This window comes from Dasypus novemcinctus, chromosome 24 (genome assembly GCF_030445035.2).
Source record: "Dasypus novemcinctus isolate mDasNov1 chromosome 24, mDasNov1.1.hap2, whole genome shotgun sequence".
Lineage (NCBI taxonomy): Eukaryota > Metazoa > Chordata > Mammalia > Cingulata > Dasypodidae > Dasypus > Dasypus novemcinctus.
In genome coordinates this window covers 41,238,252-41,258,701 of record NC_080696.1, presented here as the reverse complement: position 1 = coordinate 41,258,701, position 20,450 = coordinate 41,238,252, and the positions used below count along the sequence as shown (strand labels likewise).

Here is a 20,450-nt window from a genome sequence, read left to right as displayed (position 1 = left end):
TTTTTCTACTTCTCTGTGGTATTTACATCTTACAAAAATGCTGTCTTAAGTCAGATCAATGGTTCAACCAAGAAAAAAACTATATTTCTAGACCATAGCACCAAGAAATGTTTAGTTGGAAAGTTTACTAACTGCACTTTACCCTGACCTCAAAATTTAAACTCAAAACATTCTTAGCTTTCCATGCTAAGCTTCTATAAAACTATTACTTCAAAAGACTTTCTAAAATTAATATTAACATCATAAAATCATCTTGTATTTATAATACATTATAAAGCAATTATATTTCTCTTATTTAATTTGATCCATACAACATTTTGAGATAGGAAACTATTAGTAGCCATATCCTACTACTTATTTTCAAGAGGTTGGGAAATAGACTTGGCCCAATGGATAGGGCATCCGCCTACCACATGGGAGGTCCATGGTTCAAACCCTGGGCCTCCTGGTCCCGTGTGGAGCTGGCCCATGCACAGTGCTGATGCACACAAGGAGTGCCGTGCCATGCAGGGGTGTCCCCCGTGTAGGGGAGTCCCATATGCAAGGAATGCACCCTATAAGGGGAGCTGCCCAGCGCGAAAGAAAGTGCAGCCTGCCCAAGAATGGTGCTGCACACACGGAGAGCTGACACAACAAGATGATGCAACAAAAAGAAACACAGATTCCTGGTGCCGCTGATAAGGACAGACGCGGTCACAGAAGAACACACAGTGAATGGACACAAGGAGCAGACAACTGGGGTAGAGGGTGGAGAAGGGGAGAGAAATAAATAAATAAATCTAAAAAAAAAAAAAGGTTAACATCTTAGTTAAGATGATACAGCTATTGAGCAATGTCAGCAAAAGCAAAAACCAGGCTTCCTTCTCACAGGTAAAATAATGCTTTTACCACTTCATGCTATTTTCTGTGTGCAATTTGTGTTCTTAAGAAGACTGCCCTTGAATAACCCCAAGGCATATCAAGAAGGTGTTAAGTAAAGAAACAACTAACTTTCCATTATCAACAAGTGAGTATCTGCAGGAAACAGGTGTAGCTCAGTGGTTGAGCACGTGCTTTGCATGTACTGGGTCCCAGGTTCAATCCCTGGTACCTCCTTAACAAAAAAGAAGTGAGTATCTGGTAATAGGTTTCTAAGTAGGTAACTAGTAAGGAAACTTGTATATGAAGGTAAGTTCTGCTGCATACTCATAGTATATGAGTGCCTCATTTCCTCACTTCAGAAATGGTAAAAAGTTGTAAAGATAAAGTAAAAACCTATGACCTGTCTTAACCTGGGTGTGGTTCATAGGTGCTGCTCAGAAAGCATGTCGAGTTTGAATCTAGTCCTTTTCCCTTAAGAAAATGGCAAGTTTTCTAAAGGCAGGCACCTCACCTTGTTCATCTTGGTATTCCCTTCAAAATTTGAGTAATGCTACTTATAGCAAACAGTCAGTAAATTTTGCTAAATTTAAACAAACTGATGGGAAACTTACTTGGTGCATATAGATATGCTTTATTTACCCTCATGTAATCCTCACAGCTCTTATAGGTAAGACAGCAAAGGTTCAGAAAATAATTAGGTTGGCCAAAGTCACGAAACTGGTAGCAGAGGTGACCAACTCCAGAACTCTATTTTTTTCCCATTATACCCTATCCCTTCAGTGAGGGGGAAAAGGAGAGGGAAGAAAGAAGAGAAAAGGAAGTGATCTCATTCAACTGGTACTTCCTGAGCACTCTACAGGATACAGTAGGACACAATTTAAACTGAGCCTGCTATCTGAAGATGGCACCTGAGGGACAGATCTTGAAATAAGGCCACTTTGCTCTACCTGGGTGAGACTCAAGGAAAGAGAGGAAATGTGAAGCTACTGACTAATATGCAACACCTGAATCACAAAAAATTAGGTTTTCCTAGGCTCTCCTTTATGCCCTGATGTGAGGCAGGAACAATGAAAGAAAGGATGTCTGCATATTTGAGGGGATACTAATGCCAGAGTTTAGAGAGCACATAAATACAATAGAGAGCTGTTTCCCTCTCTTACATGAAGAGATATACAATCTTGCCCTCATCTCACAACCAGCAAAAGCTTAACCAAAGAAATCCACTGCAATGTTTTCCTCAATTAATTGGACAATTTGGATATATGAAAGAAAGCAGAAAAACATCTGGGGAAAAAATATGAACCATGTCACAGTTTGTTTTTCCCTAAATCACCCTGATTGACTTATAATCTCCCCAAATCCTGTAGCAGTGGACACTGCAACTCCGGTGGGTATCACACTGCTTGTCAGTTCTGTAAATGCTTCACTAGTTCCAATCGCTTATTGTTGCTTTATCTACATTACTGTATCTCCTGATTCTTAGCTATGTTTCCTAGCTCTGCTGTCTGGAAAGTGGTGGGAACAGTGGCAATGAGCAATGCGTTCAAATCCCAGAGTAGAATAATTATAGATAATGGGTGGCTGGCTGGAAGGAATCTTTTTCTCTTGCTGTGGAAATGTAACTTTGAACAGGCAGCCTTTTTAAGCGTGCAAAATGTGAAACTTTATATTTAGCTGGGTTAAACGAAATTTTAACTGATTGCAGGAAGGCCAAAAGCAGTCAAAATACATTTAGCCCAGAAAACCCTTGGAAAAATATTTATGCTATGCATAGTTCTGGCTATCATCTAGAATGAAGCACAAATTAGCAATCTGCTACTCCTTCTAATCCCTTGAGTCTACTACCTTCATGCCTATTTTTTGGGGCCTGTGACTAAATCTGATACTAAAAAAATATCCTGCTTAGGGATTAAAGCACTAGTCAGAGAGAACAACCTTGGCCTTAGAAATCAGGACTATATTAAGCCTGACATTTTCTGATAAGTCATTGGTTATTTCTGCTTGTTAGCAAGTCTCCAAAGCAATATTCCAGCAGGTCCCACTTAAAACAAAGTTCAAGGGCAATGATCACACAGCCTTTCCACTTGACCAAATGGATGAAAACAAGAGAAGAGGAAATTTTAAAAAGACAAATGAGGGAATTTGGAGAACGATCCTTTTTTCTATCTGCCATGAAGTTTCTCAAGAGTTTTTCTACCTACTGGAAGTTTCAGACATTTCATATAAATATCTATGTAATAATTTTTTTAAAACCCATACCATTAAATCTTGATGAAGCAGTTTTAAAGGATACATATGGTAAAATATTCATAATGCAAAATGTATGCCTGTTTGCAACCTATCTAGTAATATTTTATCATTAAGAGGGCAAAACTTAGTAAGCTGACATCTCTACCTGGATATCTAACAAGAACCAATACTTAACACATCTTCTTCCCCAACTTCTCACATCTTACCAAATAATATTGGCTCCATTCAGTTGCTCAAGCAAAAACCTTAAGTTTTCTTAATTCTTTTCTTTCCTTTACCCCCAAGAGAGCTAAACCATCAGCAAGTCCCTCTACTGTATCTCCAAAACATATCTCAAATCCATTTATCTTTGGTCTACTTCCACACCACCATTCTAGTTCAGGTGACCATCAATTCTCACCTAGATCTCCAAAAAAGCCTCTTAATTTGTCTCCCTGCTTCCATTCTTGGCCCTACAATCCATTATCCACACAGCTGCCAGAATGATCCTTTTATAACGTTAGATCACACCATGTCACTACATCCTTGCTTACAATCCCCCAATTACTCCTCTTCATGATAAAAATTCTACCCAAACATCTTACCAACACCTACTAAGCCCAATGTGATTTGGCTCTGCTCTCCCCTCTCATCCCAGCTATGCTCTGAAAATACTGGCCTTTTTTTCCCTTCTCTTCTAATATGCCAATCTCATTCCTATCTTGGACATTTGTACTTGTCCCACCTCGCCCTTGATGATTCTTTGACATGCATAACTCACATCTTCCCAGTTACTCTACATCACATCACTCTATTTTTAAAAAAAATTTATTGAAGTATATCATTCATAGATAAACATACATAAACAATAAGTGTATAGTAATAGTTGTGAACTTACAAAATATACATAACATGATACATGGCTCTCACACCTCACCCTACCACCAATAACTTATATTGTTGTGAAACATTTTTAACTAATGATGAAAGAGCATCCTCAAAATACTACTACCTAAGAGCAGGGGAAAAAAATTACTACTAACCAAAGTATCTTACATTTGGTTTATTTTCCCCCAACCCACCCCATTATTATATCATTTATACATGAACATACATAATAAGTTTATACTAAGAGTTGTGAACGTACAGAGAAAATATGCATAACATCATACAGGGGTCCCATACATCAACCAACCAACACCTTGCATTGTTGTGAGAACTTTGTTACAAATTATGAAAGAATATGGTCAAAATTTTACTACTGACTATAGTCCATATCTTACATTTGCTGTATTTTCCCTCGACCCACTCTATTTTTTTAAATATATATTTTTATTACAGAACTTGTGAACTTACAAAACAAACATGCACATGTGCAGAATTCCCATACAACACACCTCTATCAACATACCACACCATCATGGAACATTTGTTACAGACTATAATAACCGACTATTACCACTAACCATGGTCCATAGTATACATTTGGCACACTTTTTCCATATTCCCCCATTATCAACACAGTACATCTTTAACACAGATGTATGAATATTATGGTATTGCTTTTAACCACAGTCCACAGGCCACTCCAGCTTAATTTTTCCATGCTTCTCCACATCCCTGCAATAGTGATCTTCACCTGCTCTAGCATACAAAGGACATGCTTGCATCTGTTCCATGAACCACAATTCTCATCCATCTGGGTTCACTGTATTATTCAGTCCCTAGATTTTCTCTAGCTTTCTTTCAATTGACATTTACATCTCTAGACTACCCTTTCCAGCCACATTCTCATTTATAAACCAGCTGTTACTCACTATAATATGTTACCATCAACTGTATACACGTCCACACTTTTACAGTAAAGTTAATTAAAATTTCTACATGTCATACAATAAGTTAATACATTAAGCATCAGTAGTCCATCTCACTCCTCCTCTTATCTCCTTTAGGAATCCACCACCTACAACCAGGTCTTGAAGATGTTTTCCTACATTTTCTTCTAGAAGCTTTATGGCTCTTGCTTTTATATTTAGGGTTTTGATCCAGTCTGAGTTAATATTTGAATAAGGTGTGAGATAGGGGTCATCTTTATTTCGACTATGGATATCCAGTTCTCCCAGCACCATTTGTTGAATGGATTGTTCTGCCCGAGCTAAGTGGGTTCGACAGGTTAGTAAAAATCACTTGACCATATATATGAGGGTCTGCCTCTGAACCACTGGCTCAGCTTCATTGGTCCATGCATCCATCCCATCCATGCTTTTTCTACCACTATAGCTAGATAACATGACTTAAAGTCTGGAAGTGAGAGTCCTCCAACCCAGTTCCTCCTCTTTAAGACGTTTCTGGATATCTGGGACCTCCCACACCATCAGATAAGTTTGACAATTGTGTTTTCCATTTATTTAAAAAATAGTGGTGAAAATTCTATGGGACTACCCTGAATTTGTATATCAATTTGGGTAGAACTGACATCTTAATGATATTTAGTCTTCCAATTCATGAGCATGGAATGTTCTTCCAATTATTTAGGTCTTATTTATTTCAGCAATGTATCCTTGGTTAAGTTTATTCCTAAATATTTAAGTTGCTATTGTAAATGGAATTTTTTCCTGACTTCCTCCTCAGATTGCACATTATTAGTACCTTTTAAAGTCTAATTCATCGAAGGATAGCTATTCTAGCTTTTTTTGTTGTTATTGCATGCGTGGAATATCTTCTTCAAGTTTTTCACTTTCAATCTATTGGTATCCTTGGGTCTAAGGTGAGTCTCTTACAGACAGCACATAGATGGCTCATAGTTTCTTATCCATTCTGCCAGTCTGTGTCTTTTTTTTTTTTTTAAAGATTTATTTATTTACCCCCCCCCCCTTGTCTGTTCTCTGTGTCTATTTGCTGCGTCTTGTTTCTTTGTCCGCTTCTGCTGTCGTCAGCAGCAGGGGAAGTGTGCCATTCCTGGCGCCATTCCTGGGCAGGCTGCACTTTCTTCCGCACTGGGCGGCTCTCTTTACGGGGCGCACTCCTTGCGCATGGGGTTCCCCTACGCGGGGGACACCCCTGCATGGCAGGGCACTCCTTGCGCGCATCAGCACTGCGCATGGGCCAGCTCCACACAGGTCAAGGAGGCCCAGGGTTTGAACCGCGGACCTCCCATGTGGTAGACGGACGCCCTAACCACTGGGCCAAGTCCGTTTCCCAGTCTGTGTCTCGATTGGGGAATTTAATCCACTAACATTCAATGTTATTACCATAAACAGATTCTTATTTCATCCATTTTTACCTTTGGGTTTTATCTATCATTTTATTTTTACCACTCTTTTGACACTTTTAATTAGTTACTAATACAATCATCATTTCTAGACTCTCTTCCAAGCCTCTCTTCTGTTTTTTCATGCTGTAACACTCCCTTTAGTATTTCCTGCAAAGCTGGTCTTTTTGTTATAAATTCTCTTAGTTTATAACAAACTCTCTTAGTTTCTTTTTATCTGTGAATATTCTAAACTTGCCCTCATTTTTGAAAGATAATCTTGTCAAATATAAAATTCTTGCTGGCAATTTTTCTCTTGCAGTATCTTAAATATATCATACCACTGCCTTCTTCTGTCCATAGTTTCTGATGAGAAATCAGTACTTAATCTTATTGGTATCCCTTATATGTTATGCATTGCTTTTCTCTTGCTGCTCTCAGAATTTTCCCTTTGTCTTTGGCATTTTACATTCTGATGAGTATGTGTCTCAGAGTTGGTCTATTTGAATTTATTTGGATGGAAGTACAATGTGCTTCTTGCACACAGATACCTATATCCTTCAATAGGGTTGGGAAATTTTCTACCATGATTTCCTCAAATAGTCCTTCTACCCCTTTTCCCTTATCTTCTCCTTCTGGGACATCCATGACATGCATGTTTGCATATCTCTTGCTGTCATTTAGTTCCCTGAGACCCTGTTCAATTTTTTCCATTTTTTCCTTCATCTGTTCTTTTCTGTTTGTTTTCAGAGGCCGTGTCTTCAAGCTCACCGATACTCTCTTCTGCCTCCTCAAATCTGTTATAGGCCTTCAGTGTTTTTGTGTCCACTTGTATTCTTGTCAGCGGCACTGGGAATCTGTGTCTCTTTTTGTTGCACTATCTTGCTGTGTCAGCTCTCCATGTGTGCGGCGCCACCCCTGGGCAGGCTGCACTTCTTTCACATGGGCGGCTCTCTTTACAGGGTCTACTCCTTGCACATAGGGCTCCCCTATGCGGGGGACACCCCTGCGTGGCACTGTACTCCTTGTTCACATCAGCACTGAGTATGGGCCAGCTCACCACACAGGTCAGGAGACCCTGGGTTTGAACCCTGGACCTCCCATGTGGTAGGCAGATGCTCTATTCATTGAGCCAAATCCACTTCCCTTCAGTGTATTTTTAATTTCATATATTGTGCCTTTCATTCCAGTAAGATCTGCTATTTTTCTATGTATGTTTTCAAATTCTTCTTTGTGCTCAACCAATGTCTTAATATCCTTAATCTCTTTAGCCATCTCATTAAGGTGATTTGTTTGAACATACATGATTAGTTGTCTCAACACCTTTATGTCATCTGGAGGTTTATCTTGTTCCTTTAATTGGGCCATATCTTCCTGTTCCTTGGTATAGACTGTAATTTTTTGTTGATGTCTTAGCATCTGACACTAGATGTATTTTTCCGGGTACAGTTTCTCTTTGTAGTTTAGGGCTTTCTTGCCCTTTCTCCCTTGCGGTTATATAGTAGGAGTCAAGGATGTAGTTGGTGCTGCAAGCTGTGAAGGCTCAAGCTGCCTGCACTGGCCCAGGGACCAATGAAGCTTCTCCTACCTTTCTCCTTTGCCAGGAGTAGGGACAGACCCACCATTGTGTGTAATAATCCAAGTCACGCAAGCCTAGACTGTGCCCAGAGAAACTGATGAAGCTTCATGCCCCTTCCTCCCCTGCCTGGGGCACAGATGGAGGTGCAGGTGTGGGCAGCAATCTATGTTGTCCAGGTCCAAAATGACTGCAGTTGCCCCAAAAGGCTTCAAACTATTCAGTGTGTACCAGCCAAATGTACCTGCAGTTACCTGGAGAAATTGGTACAGGTCCCACCAGGTTCCTCCCTGAAAGAAGTGGGGCTCAAGCCTAGGATAGGGCTGCAGTCTGATCTGGGTTGAAAGAATCTGGTCCCTACCAACACTGTGATTTTCAATCAGCCTGCCTTCCTCTCATGCTACGGGCAGTCAAAATGGTGGTTACTGGCCCCTTTCTAACTTGGACAGGTTCAAACTTCAGCTGTTCTTAGGGATACTTTAGCCAGCTGAATTTACTAATCAGTAGCTGAAGTCAGTGACCAACTATCTCTTCCTCCCCCATTTCTGGGAAGTGGAGCTTCCAGTTCCAGCCACAGAATAGCTCCTGAGGTGGCTTGTGCTGCCAGTGGAGGATGGGCACTGGCCTCCACGGTGTTGAGTGCTCTACTTACAAATCTTCTCTGCAGTTGGGCAGTCTCCTCCTTCCATTCTTTCAAGGTGTTCCAGGATGCTCTCTGGTCTCCCGGAGCCCCCAAACAGGTGTTTTAGATAGCTCTGGGTGATTACTAACTGCCCTATAGCACGAGCTGACTCTAGGAGCTCCTTACTCTGCTGCCATCTTGCTGGCTGACATCACTCTATTTTAATTCTCTACATAGCTGAGAATCATTATCTGATGGTTGTCTTGCTTGCTTATTTACTCTTTCTTCCTACACTAGAATATGAGCTTCCACAAAAGCAAACACTTTGTCACATCCTGCCCACTGCAATATATGCAGTTCCTAGAATCTGGAGAACACATCAAGCACTCAATAAACAGTTCATGAATAAATGAACAAATGAATTTTGCTTGGGAACAAATACAGATTAAGGTGAGAAAAGTAATGGAAATGGGAAGGGATAAAAGTAAGAGGATCCAGAAATTTACATAGTAGGCTTCCTTAGAGCAACATAAAACCTGCTAACCTAAGCCTCACCTGGCTTCACTTTGATGATACCTTTAATTTGCACAGTTTTACAGTCTCAAACTATAAGCTACTAAATTCCCATTGCTTCAAGCCACATCATTTCATGGCATCTGCTTTAAGTAGCCTAGTCTTAAGTTTCCCTTTCCAGAAGCATCTTCAGCTAAATCCAGTCTGACTCATACAATGGCCTCTGGACTCCTGGGTCCCCACATGTAACAGAGTACTTGAAGGCCTATAATGGTGACTCTTCATTAATCTGGCCAGCTTTACAGCCCAACCACTCCTCTACATCCTCTGACTGTGACAACTCCACATACTCTCATTTTAAAACCTTCCTTCAGAGGCATCTCTGCAGTCATTCCTGATTCATCCCCCATCAGAAGCAGTCACTCACTGCACCTCATTTCCACAGAAACTTGCATCTCTTACAGAAGTTCTCAGTACTCTATCTCTGCCTTACATTATCATTACTTATCCTCACCCATCCTTTTTAAAACTAAACCCTTACCTTCCCATGTCTTCTTTAGGCCTGTATCCTTTGAATTTGCTATCCTATGCTATATACACAATACTCAAAAAACATTTGTTGAACTGAAAGAACGTTGAACACAATAAATATTCACAAATATCTCACTGTGTGGTATACAAATAATTTTAACCTGACATTTACTAAGAGCTTTTCATGTGCCAGGCATAATATCCTTATAACAATAATGCTTGTATAACAATAATGCCCAATATTTTATTAGGTGTTTACCTCTGAAGATTTACTTAAATATCTTATTTATTCCTCACTTCAGCCCTGTGCAATAGGTATATTACTATTATCCCCATTTTACAGAACAAGAAACTTAGAGAGGTTAAGTCGAGAGTTGTGGACACACAGTCAATTATTGACAGAGTCACCACTTTGACCATTCTCCTGACAGGGCCCACAACTCTGCAAAGACAAGCTTATAAACAGATGTCTACAATCTACCTGGACAAGTGCCAGGAGGTACAAAGCATTGGTGGAACACGAATTCCGCTAAGTTGATGAATGAAAAAACTCAGAAGAGAAGAAACAAGGTTTAAGTTAAACTTTCAAGGATTCTGAGTAGGAATATTTCAGGTAGCCCAGGGGAAGCAAGGAATGCCAGGCTGAAGGCAGAGTGAGAGCAAAGGCATGGAACTGCCAAGCATGTTGCAAGTTTTGAGGCTAGTAAGTAGACAAATGACTGCAATCTAATCACTACTCCCAAGGTGTCCAAAGTCTTTAGAGAAGTATGTCAGAGACTTGCCATCAAAGCAGTATACCCCCATATTTACTACACTTCAGAAAAAGAGTCTATTTTCCAGGCTACCAGATCAACTTGTTACAAAGCACAAGTATTTGCCTTTTGCATCAGTTAAAGGAGTAGCTGTAAACCAAATTAAAAAACCCCAAAGGTCCCTGAGAATGCCAAGATAGCACTCTTTCCCCACAAATGTGCTATTATATTGCGTAGGACTTCCAACTGGGAAAAAGACCAAGGCAATAACAGCAAACTGCACACCACAATAAATTCTGCTATATGCCCTCTAGCCTCTGCTCATGCAATTCTAGGCCTCTGATATTGGCCCCAAATTAAAACTACAAAGACAACTCAACCCTTGTATTATTGCAAATATGTATCAAACTTCTTCCTAAATGTAGCACATAGGTTAAAAAAATAAATGGAAGACCACACATCTCCTCTGCTCTCTGGTATTTACTGATGGCTTCTAACTGGTTACATAAAAGCAAATAATATATTAAAGTTCAGAAATGTTCAACTGTTGGTAATTCACCAGCCCGACCAGCATAAAGCCAAAAGGGTCAAAATCTTTTTTAAGATTTTAAAAAAAATTTATTTCTCTCCTGCCCCCCCCAACACGTTGTCTGTTCTCTGTGTCTATTTGCTGCGTGTTCTTCTTTGTCCGCTTCTGTTGTTGTCAGCAGCACAGGAATCTCTGTTTCTTTTTGTTGTGTCATCTTGTGTCAGCTCTCCGTGTGGGCAGCGTCATTCTTAGGCAGGCTGCACGTTCTTTGGTGCTGGGCAGTTCTCCTTATGGGAAGCACTCCTTGCGCGTGGGGCTCCCCTACGCAGGGGACACCCCTGCATGGCACGGCACTCCTTGAGTGCATCAGCACTGCACATGGGCCAGCTCCACATGGGTCAAGGAGGCCCAGGGTTTGAACCGTGGACCTCCCATGTGGTAGATGGACACTCTAACCACTGGGCCAAGTCCGTTTCCCTCAAAATCTTAATAATAATAATAATAAAGTTTACAACAAAATAAACCAAAACCCTGTATAGCAGCTACCTAATGACTCCCCAGACCAGGAACAAAGCATTTCTCCCCAAACAAACAATAAAATCTGCAAGATCCAGCATGTGTTGGTGGGCTTGGCAAAACAGAAAACATAAAGGGGGCCTTCTGTGTGAATTGCTGCTTCTGCATACATTTTATAAGCAGCAGCCAGGCTACCTGTTCCTGTCTCTTCTATTCACACAGGCAAAGGATGGTAATTAAAATCAGCCTAAGGACCAGGCAAGAAGGCTCATTTACGGCCACTGCAATTAACCTCTGGAAGGTAAGACTGCAAAAATGACACTGAGGGGACACAGTGAAGGAGCAAGTGCCACAGCCTTCCTTCAGGTGCTCCTCAAAAGAAAAAGACACACCACATCATCCATTTCTTTTTGCACAGTGATTAAAAGGAAAAATAAAGGTCCAGATTTCTATAAAAGGGGCAGTTTGGCTCTAGGAAGAAGCTTAAAGAAAAATGGCCATAGAAATTTTCATCTTACTGTCACAAATGGCCCTGCTGGGATTCAGCCTTGCTCTCTCTAAGAGATAGTTCTTCATATCCAGTGGGTTCATAATCCCTTTGTTCACATCAAATGCCAGCTACAAGCATGGCACATGGGAAATTTCTAGTGCCAAGAACCTTAAGAGAGAAAGGGTGAGAAGGGGATAGGTGGTATAGAAGTAGGGTCTCATGCTTCAGTAAGTCTCAGAATCATCTGGAGCCCCAGTCCCAGCCATTCTGATTCAGCAAGTCTTAGATGGGACCAGAAAGGAGTCAAGCAAACACCCCAAGCACTTCTAATACAAATGGCCATAGCAATCTTTGACAAACTCAGCAAATGACATCAAAATCAGTACCTACAAACAGTCTCACCAGAGAGAAAAGTCAAGACCAAACAAGGCAAGGAAAATCAGCAGAGCTTTAAGGAAGGAGAAAGACAGGTGGGCAGATAAAGCTCCCCAGGAGGTATCAGGGTAAGTGGTGTTTAGACTGCACCCACTTCTGCCACTGCCCAGTTCTGGTGCCTTGCAGCCACTTCACCTCTCTGATCACCAAGGGGGAGAATCTAGTGTTGTAAGGATCAGGCTCTAATCTTAGCTGTTACAGGGACTGGCTCAGTGACAGAGCAGAAGGCTTAACTTTTGCATCTGCGTAAAGTGAGATTAGACTAAATTGGGCCTGGCAGACAGACCTCACCTCACATAGCAACTCTTTTTGATTGGCTGTTACTTCGAACAATAGCTGAGGGTTCTAAGATCTTAGTGAGGCTCCATAAAAAGGGATACAGACATCAAATGGCCCTGTTTTCTACAAGCAGGGAATGCAACTCTGGTCTAGATGAGCTGGTAGGTTTGTTCCTGTTTTTAACATTCCTCTCTAACCACCTATTTATAAGATAAGCAATAATAATACCTGTCCTCCCTAGCCCTTGAGATTATAAAGTCTAAAAAAGAAAACGAACATCTTTGAAAGCTCTTTGTGGAAAAAAAAAAAAAAGGTGTGTGGGGCGGGTGCTGATCAAGACAGGATGGAACAGGACAGGAATACGGAGTCCAAGAAAACACAAATTCCAATTGGGTGACCTTGACCAAGTAGTTGCTAAAAGACCAGTCTTGCCACTGATAGCTACCCAATGCCCACCTGACCCTAACACAGTGGTAGTGATGATGTCATCACCTTAAACACATCTGCAAAACATCGAAGGGATGTGCAACTTACCAGAGCATCAATGAGTACTTCTGCTCCTTCTTCACTCTCATGTAGAGTATCTATATCTGTTAATTCCTGAAGCAAATCGACCACGGCTATGGATACATGTGAAAAATGTTAAGGGTATCTCATACATGCTGAAACCCCACTGACATTTTATTAAAATCTTTGGTTCCCATCTGTTTCCTCAATTGCTTCATCAGCAGTTACCTTCTTCAACAGGTGTTATAGTTTCCTGGACTGCTCAAGCAAATACCACGAAATGGGTGGGGCTAAACAATGGAAATTTATTTACTGGCAGTTTTGAGGTTAGGAAAGAAAAAGTCCAAAGTCAAGGTGATGCCTTCTCCTCAAGGACTGTGGTGTTCTGGGGCTGGCTGCTGAAGATCCTTGTCCTTACCTTGCCATATAGCAAGACTTACGGCGGTACCTCCTGGTTTCTCTCTTCTCTCCTGGGTTCTGTTAATGTTCAGCTTCTGGCTTTTCCCTCTTATGCTCCCTCTGGCTTTTCTCTCTCTCTGTCTCTATTTTATCTGACTTACAAAGGATTCTGGTAATAGGACTATGACCCATCCTGATTGAGGTGGGCCACTCCATAACTAAAGTAAACTCATCAAAAGGTCCTACTTACAATGGGTTCAACATCCACAGGAATGGATTAAATTTAAGAGCATGTTTTTCTGGGACACATGCCGCTTCAAAACACCAGAACAGGTTCTACTCACAGTGGATGTTCAACTTTGTAAACTGACTCAGTCTCTCCTTATACTGCCTTCCTGGCAACTTATTCCATAAGTTCACTGCATTTTCATAAATCTCAAAACTTTAAACAGATCATTTGGGAGGTCTCTTTTCCAGTGAGAAATAGGCCAATACCTTTAACCATATCTTATAATTTAAATTCTCACAATTCAGTATAATCTTAACTACCTTGAACAGTTCATCTTCTAATGCAGTAATGATTTCTGAGATGAGATGGCTGTGTTCACAAAGAAGTCTTCAGAGATCAGGGCATGACAAAAGAGGTTTAAAATTTAGAGGGAAGGATTTTCATTGGACTAGGGCTAGACCCCACCAACCTCCTTACCCTCAAATATCACACTGCTCTGGACATAAAAGGAAGGAAACAATAAAATTTAAATACTAAACAAAAATAAAAGATAAAGTAAAGTGAAAGGAAAAGGAACATGAAAGAAAAAAGAGTTATTTTTGGAAACTGGAAGGCAGAACACTAAACTTATAAGAAGCTTCCCTTCTCTCACCCTGGAAACACACACATTGGAGCAACAAACAACTTGTTCTGTCAAACTGCATTTACTGAATGCCTATAAACAAAGTTTTGTTATGGTGACAAAGGCAAATCCATTACTCATTCTGGGCCTCAGTTTCTTTACCTGTGAAATAAGAAATCAGGTTAGATAATCAAAGAGAAATAAATTATACACCACAGACAATAATTAACACATGACAAATGAGGAATACAGAAAATATGAACTGTAGATGTCCTAAAAAAAAAAAAAAAAAAAAAAAGATCAATCAAACCAAGCCAAGAAATCAGAAATGATTTGCTAGAAGATTGGTCAGAAAACAGGGAATTGAAAAAAATGAGGGAAATTAGGCTAAAAAGCAAAACCACAGGAATACAGACAGATGGAAATATGTAAAGGTGTACAAAAGGAAGGGGGGGGGTCAGAGGAGGGAGGACAGGAGAGGCAAGTAGGAATATTTTAACTACAACTGGATGAAGAAAATAACAGTTTTGAAAGAATAACCTAACAGTCATGTACAGGGTGCACTCAAGCATTGTGTTAGGGGAGGAGGGTAGACAAGTAGGAGGCAGGATGTGCAGGTAATTAGTCATGGGATGAGAGTCAAACCTGAAGGCAGGAAGACCTGTTCCAAAGCTACTACATACAATAGAGCCCAGACATAGACAAGAAGGGTCAGGATCAGGGCAGTTTCACAAGAACGAGAAAGAAAGAATAAAAGGAAAGGTGCAGAGAACCTTATCAAGAATGACAGGACTTAGTAACAGCTAAATGATGTTCCAGGTATTTTACACATATTTTGTTGAGAGAAAAATTATTTGAAGGTTTGTTTCACTTTATCATAAGGGACCAGCTATCCATCATGAATAAGTAATTAAGCTTTCTGCACCTTATTCTTTCTCTCTTACAAAACTCTTAAAGGTGTTATTTACCCAAAACATGAAAGTACTATAAAACTTAATGTGTATAAAGAGTTTAAGGATCTCTGGACAAAACTCTTTTATGCTTATAGTTTTTATTTAAAAAGTAACCAGAAAACTGTTGATGTGGAAGACCACGTCATACTAGACTTTCAGTAAACCAAAATATGAGTTGTTCGAATCAATTTTTAAAAAAGGAAAAAAATAGGCTAATAAACTAGTCCCTAGAAACCACAGAGCTACCTCTAACTACTAAGAATTAGTAATTCTCTCTCTCTAAAGTCTGCAATAGTCACCATCACAATAGCTACCATTTTTAAAAGTTGTCATTATGCAAAGCACTGTGCTGCTGATCCTCAGCATTTTAAGGTAAATGTGATTCCCATTTTATAGATAAGAAAGCCAAGGCTCAGAGTGGTTAACTTTAAAAGGTCACCCTAATAGTAACCGAGTATGTTTAAATCCAAAGCTAGGTCCATTTGATACCAAAAACAAAGCTTTTGCCCCTATACGTCATATTAGTGCACAGAGGGAAATACGCCAGGTTTAAATAAGGATAGATTCAGGTAAATGCCAGCTACTGACCCTTTTGTAATCACAAAGAAAGAACTGCTACTTATTTTCACCATAAATTTTAAAAGGTTCAAGGAAGAACAAATAGCTGACACCTCCCCCTCATCCTAAGACACTCTAGGAAACATCTTAGAATCTTAAAAAGTTCTTCCATATGAGATGTAAAAATCTTATTATCCATTCACCTGCTTATTTAATATACATGGCAATATATTACATATATGTATATGTTTATGTCATTGTATAGTCAGATGTCTATAAAACAAGGACCTGAATCCAGGTTTGCAGTAAAAGTATTGCATTACATCCCTTGAATAACACCATGCATGATTGTTTACTCATTAGTATACGATGATTATTAATTAAACAACAGCTTCAAGAGACAGGGTGAGTGTGTTGGTTTGAAATTACACGTACCCCAGAAAAACATGTTTTTAAATTTAATCTATTCCTATACAAGTGAACCCATTGTAAGTAAGACCTTTTTTTTTTTTTTAGGTGGTACTGGGGACTGAACCCATGACGAAGTACATGGGAAGTAGAGCTCAACCACTGGCCTATATCCACTCCGTAATGAGAGTTGGCTTTTCCACTTGTTTGTTTGTTTTTAGGAGGTACCAGGGATCGAACCTAGGACCTCGTACTGGTACCTCGTACATGGGAAGCAGGCATGCAACAATTTGAGCTATATCCCACTCCGCCTAAGCAGGACCTTTTGGTGAGGCTACGTCAGTTAAGGCGTGATCCACCTGAGCCAGGAGAGACCTTAATCCTATTACTGGAATCCTCTATAAAGGGAAGCATGACAAAGAGAGAAAGCCACACAAGGAGCTGAAAAGCAACAAAACCAGGAAGAGAAGGGAGACACCAGGAGACATAACATTATGTTTTGCCATATGGCAGAGGACCCAAGAATGACTAGCAGCTGGTTTCCAAGAAGAAAGTTGTTACTTTGATGATTTGAACAATTTCTTGGCCTCAAACTGTAAGCAAACAAATTCCCACTGTTTAAACCAACTCAATTCATGATATTTACTTTGAGCAGTCCAGGAAACAAATAACTAACAACAAAAGTGGGGTATATCAACAAGAGCAATAGCTAAAGAGTCAGAGCAAGTTTGAGGACAAACATCATGTCATATTCATTTGTGAACCTTCTTTGCTTCACATCTTTAGTAAGCTGAATTATCTTATCCCAAAATTATCACTAGCCATATAAGCTTGCATAAGCCCCTTTATTTCCTTGCAGCTTGGTTTCCTCAACTGTAAAATGAGGATAATAGTCTCTGCCTAGCTATCTCACTGAGTACCTATCAGGAATAAATTAGGTCATGTATGTCAAAGACCAAGCAAGTCAAAGTACTAAGAGAATATGAAAACACTGTAATATAGTTTTGTATAATCAAGTCTTCCCCCAGAATGGCTAAAGCCCTCACTATTGCCTTCCTTTTCCTTAAGGCCTCAAAAATCTAATATTTAAGCTAACAACAGCATGATTCTCTCCTTCTGGGTCACAATGGGGTGGAAGATCTAATTTCATATTTCCACAATGTTACAGACAATCAGATTGATCAAGTCTTTGTTCAGCCTCTAAGGTCTTGCAGGCAAGGTATCAGATTTTTCTTTGATTAGTCCTATACCATGCTCACAAATGTATCACATTAATCCCAGGAACTTTTAAAAAAGAAAAAAAAAATTTATAATGGTAGTGATTTTATATAGGAACAGGATAAAGGTCTAAGTTTTACCAAGAAAAATAGTTTTGAAATAATGTTGCAGGGGATGTCTCCTTTCCTACTTTCCTGACTCAGCTGAGAAGTCAAAACAAGAAATCAGCTACCCACCAGGACTGGTAAAATCTCACCAATCCTACCACTAAATGAGTTTATATAAATTCCTAAATTTCAGGGGGAAAAAAACATTTTAGCAAGGCAGTAATGAGCCCATAATAGTAATCATCAACTGTTGGGTAATGTAAAAAGACCTAGAAGACAGGGGTTATTTGAAGACCAGAAAGAGGAACAAGACCTGAAACTAAAGACAGGTAAACTCTCAGTCTTGATGAGAAAATTCAGCATGGTCTACCACCCATCCAGCATTTCTTCACAAGCAGTCTATGGGCATGGGTGATAGTTTTTCCACTGTAGTTACAATTCAATTTCACAAAGTAAAAGGCTCTCCCATTCAAGTTTAGTGGAAAAACAGAGAACCTTGTCTCTCTGACAATTACCAAAACAGTTTTTGCCATGACAAGTAGAAAAGCTAACCTACTCACTCCCTCAGTATGTTATTCACCACTGGGGCAATGTGCTGGTGTAACAATAGGTGAAGTAGAAAAGACCACCTGGGCATGAAATGGTCCACAATACAATGGGTCTTAGAAAAAAAGAGAGATTTACTTCTGTATTTTGGCTCTAGATATTTGTTTCTTTGCCTGATCCCACGTGGTACAGTAGCTAAGCATTAATCTTATTAATCTCCAATGAGATGTATCCACAAGGAACAACAGTATTAGCAAGAGAGAGAGAGAAACTGGAACAAGATGCATTAAGTAGATGGCTTTTGAAAAAGTCATTCCAGGGAAGCAGACTTGGCCCAATGGAAAGGGTGTCCACCTACCACATGGTTCAAACCCTGGGCCTCCTTGACCCGTGTGCAGCTGGCCCTATGTGCAGTGCTGATATGTGTAAAGAGTGCCTTGCCACATAGGGTTGTCCCCCGCATAGGGAGCCCCACACACAAGGAATGCACCCCATAAGGAGAGCCACCCAGGGCGAAAGAAAGTACAGCCTGCCCAAGAATGGCGCCGCACACATGGAGAACGACACAAAAAGATGATGCAACAAAAAGAAACACAGATTCCCAGTGCCGCTGATAAGGATAGAAGAGGTCACAGAAGAACACACAGCGAATGGACACAGAGAGCAAACAACTGGAGGGGGTGGGGAGAGGAGAGAAAAAAAAAAAAAAAGTCATTCCGAAGAGTCTTCCTTAAGAAAAATGAACCAGTATAGATTCACAGTATGACTTAATAGAACAAATGTGCGTTTAAAAAAAAAAATCTTGCTTCTTTTATCCCTAGACCAGGACAGTGATTAGATATAGCTCAATTAATGCAGATGAATTTCTAAACACAGACAAAATGGTTTTTTTTCTCCTTTTCAAACAGCTGGCACTAAGTTACTTAGAATGAACCTGGATTCTTAATTTTATCCCAGTCCTAGATCGAGCTAATATGATGGAGAAAATACACTCAAGTAAACACTTATTAAGTACCTACAAAATGCTAGTGGACACTATGACACAGAGGAAATGTTCAAAGTACATTATAACCATCCTAACCTTCCAGGGACATGAAATTCACCTAAAACCCACAAATAAGATAAAAAATTACATTAAGAGGCTTTCCTCCTAAATTTAAGTTATGTCAAAAAAAAAAAAAGAGGTTCTTTTCCTAAATTACTATTTTGGCACTTTTTACCTAATCTGACTTTCTTCAGAGCATATTTAACTGGATCCAAAAAATTGGTTGCTTATCAATACTATTATCAGAGAAGTTAGGCTAGGGGTGAAAAAAGCAGAAGTAAACTCTTTTAAATGTAATTTTGATTCTGGAAATATCAAGATGAGAACAGCTTCTAGCAAAACAACAGCTTGAGATACATTAAGTCTTGTTAGACAGCACTTGCTGCAAGAAAAGCACTGGAGCAGTAACACTCCCTCCCAGTCCAATTAGATGAAAGCCCCTGAGGAGGCTCAAACTCTTCCCGCCCTATTCCTGCTCATTAACAGTGGGCCTATAACCAAGGCACCTTCAACTACTATACACGCCCTCTGGGATGATAAGGTGTGTCTCAGTTTGTTCGACTTTAGCATTCCAGACCTAAACTACTCAAGTTCAATTGAGCCCTGCTGGTCTTTAAAAAAATTAAAAAAAACAAACTCAGTTTGTTCCTTAGTTTCCAAATTCCCATAATTCCTTACAAAATCCAAAAGAACAACTTTGCAAGTCCTCCTGGCTTTCTACAGTCTGAGAGAAATAAAAAGCAATTTAGAAAAGAATAGTGCTAACGACCACTCCTTAAAATTATTCCAGACAAAAAAAAGCTGTCCCATCAGCACCAATGATCTACTCTTTAACTAAAGAAAACAAATTTCTCCCTTCCTTCATATTAGTATGCAACCTGCTATACCGATGCCTTAACATTACAATAAGACATTATTTTTCTTAATCACAAAAGGGTGGAAAGAAAGCAGGCTTTGAATATATTGGGCTTAGGATACTCAATATTTTTTATTAAAGAATAAGGCACTTCGTTGGGAAGCAAAAGTTGTGATTTTTTTTTTTTGAAAGATTTATTTATTTATTTATTTCTCTCCCTTTCCCCCTCCCCGCCCCGGTTGCTTGTTCTGTGTCTGTTTGCTGCATCTTCTTTGCCCACTTCTGTTGTTGTCAGTGGCACAGGAATCTATGTTCCTTTTTGTTGCATCATCTTGTTATGTCAGCTCTCCATGTGGGCAGGCGCCATTTCCAGGCAGGCTGCACTTTCTTTCACACTGGGCTGTCCTTATGGGGCGCAC

General features: G+C 39.9%; 1 protein-coding gene across 2 annotated transcripts in view; it reads right to left on the bottom strand.

The window, feature by feature from the left end:
- CTNNBL1 (catenin beta like 1) overlaps positions 1 to 20,450 on the bottom strand; it is a 227,099-nt gene that overhangs the window by 142,010 nt on the left and 64,639 nt on the right. The window contains exon 5 of one of the 2 annotated variants that reach the window (XM_071211701.1): positions 13,118 to 13,215. In XM_071211701.1, the coding sequence (XP_071067802.1) occupies positions 13,118 to 13,215 (98 nt within the window). The remainder of the gene's footprint in view (positions 1 to 13,117; positions 13,216 to 20,450) is intronic. The other variant, XM_058287065.2, reaches the window with a different exon arrangement.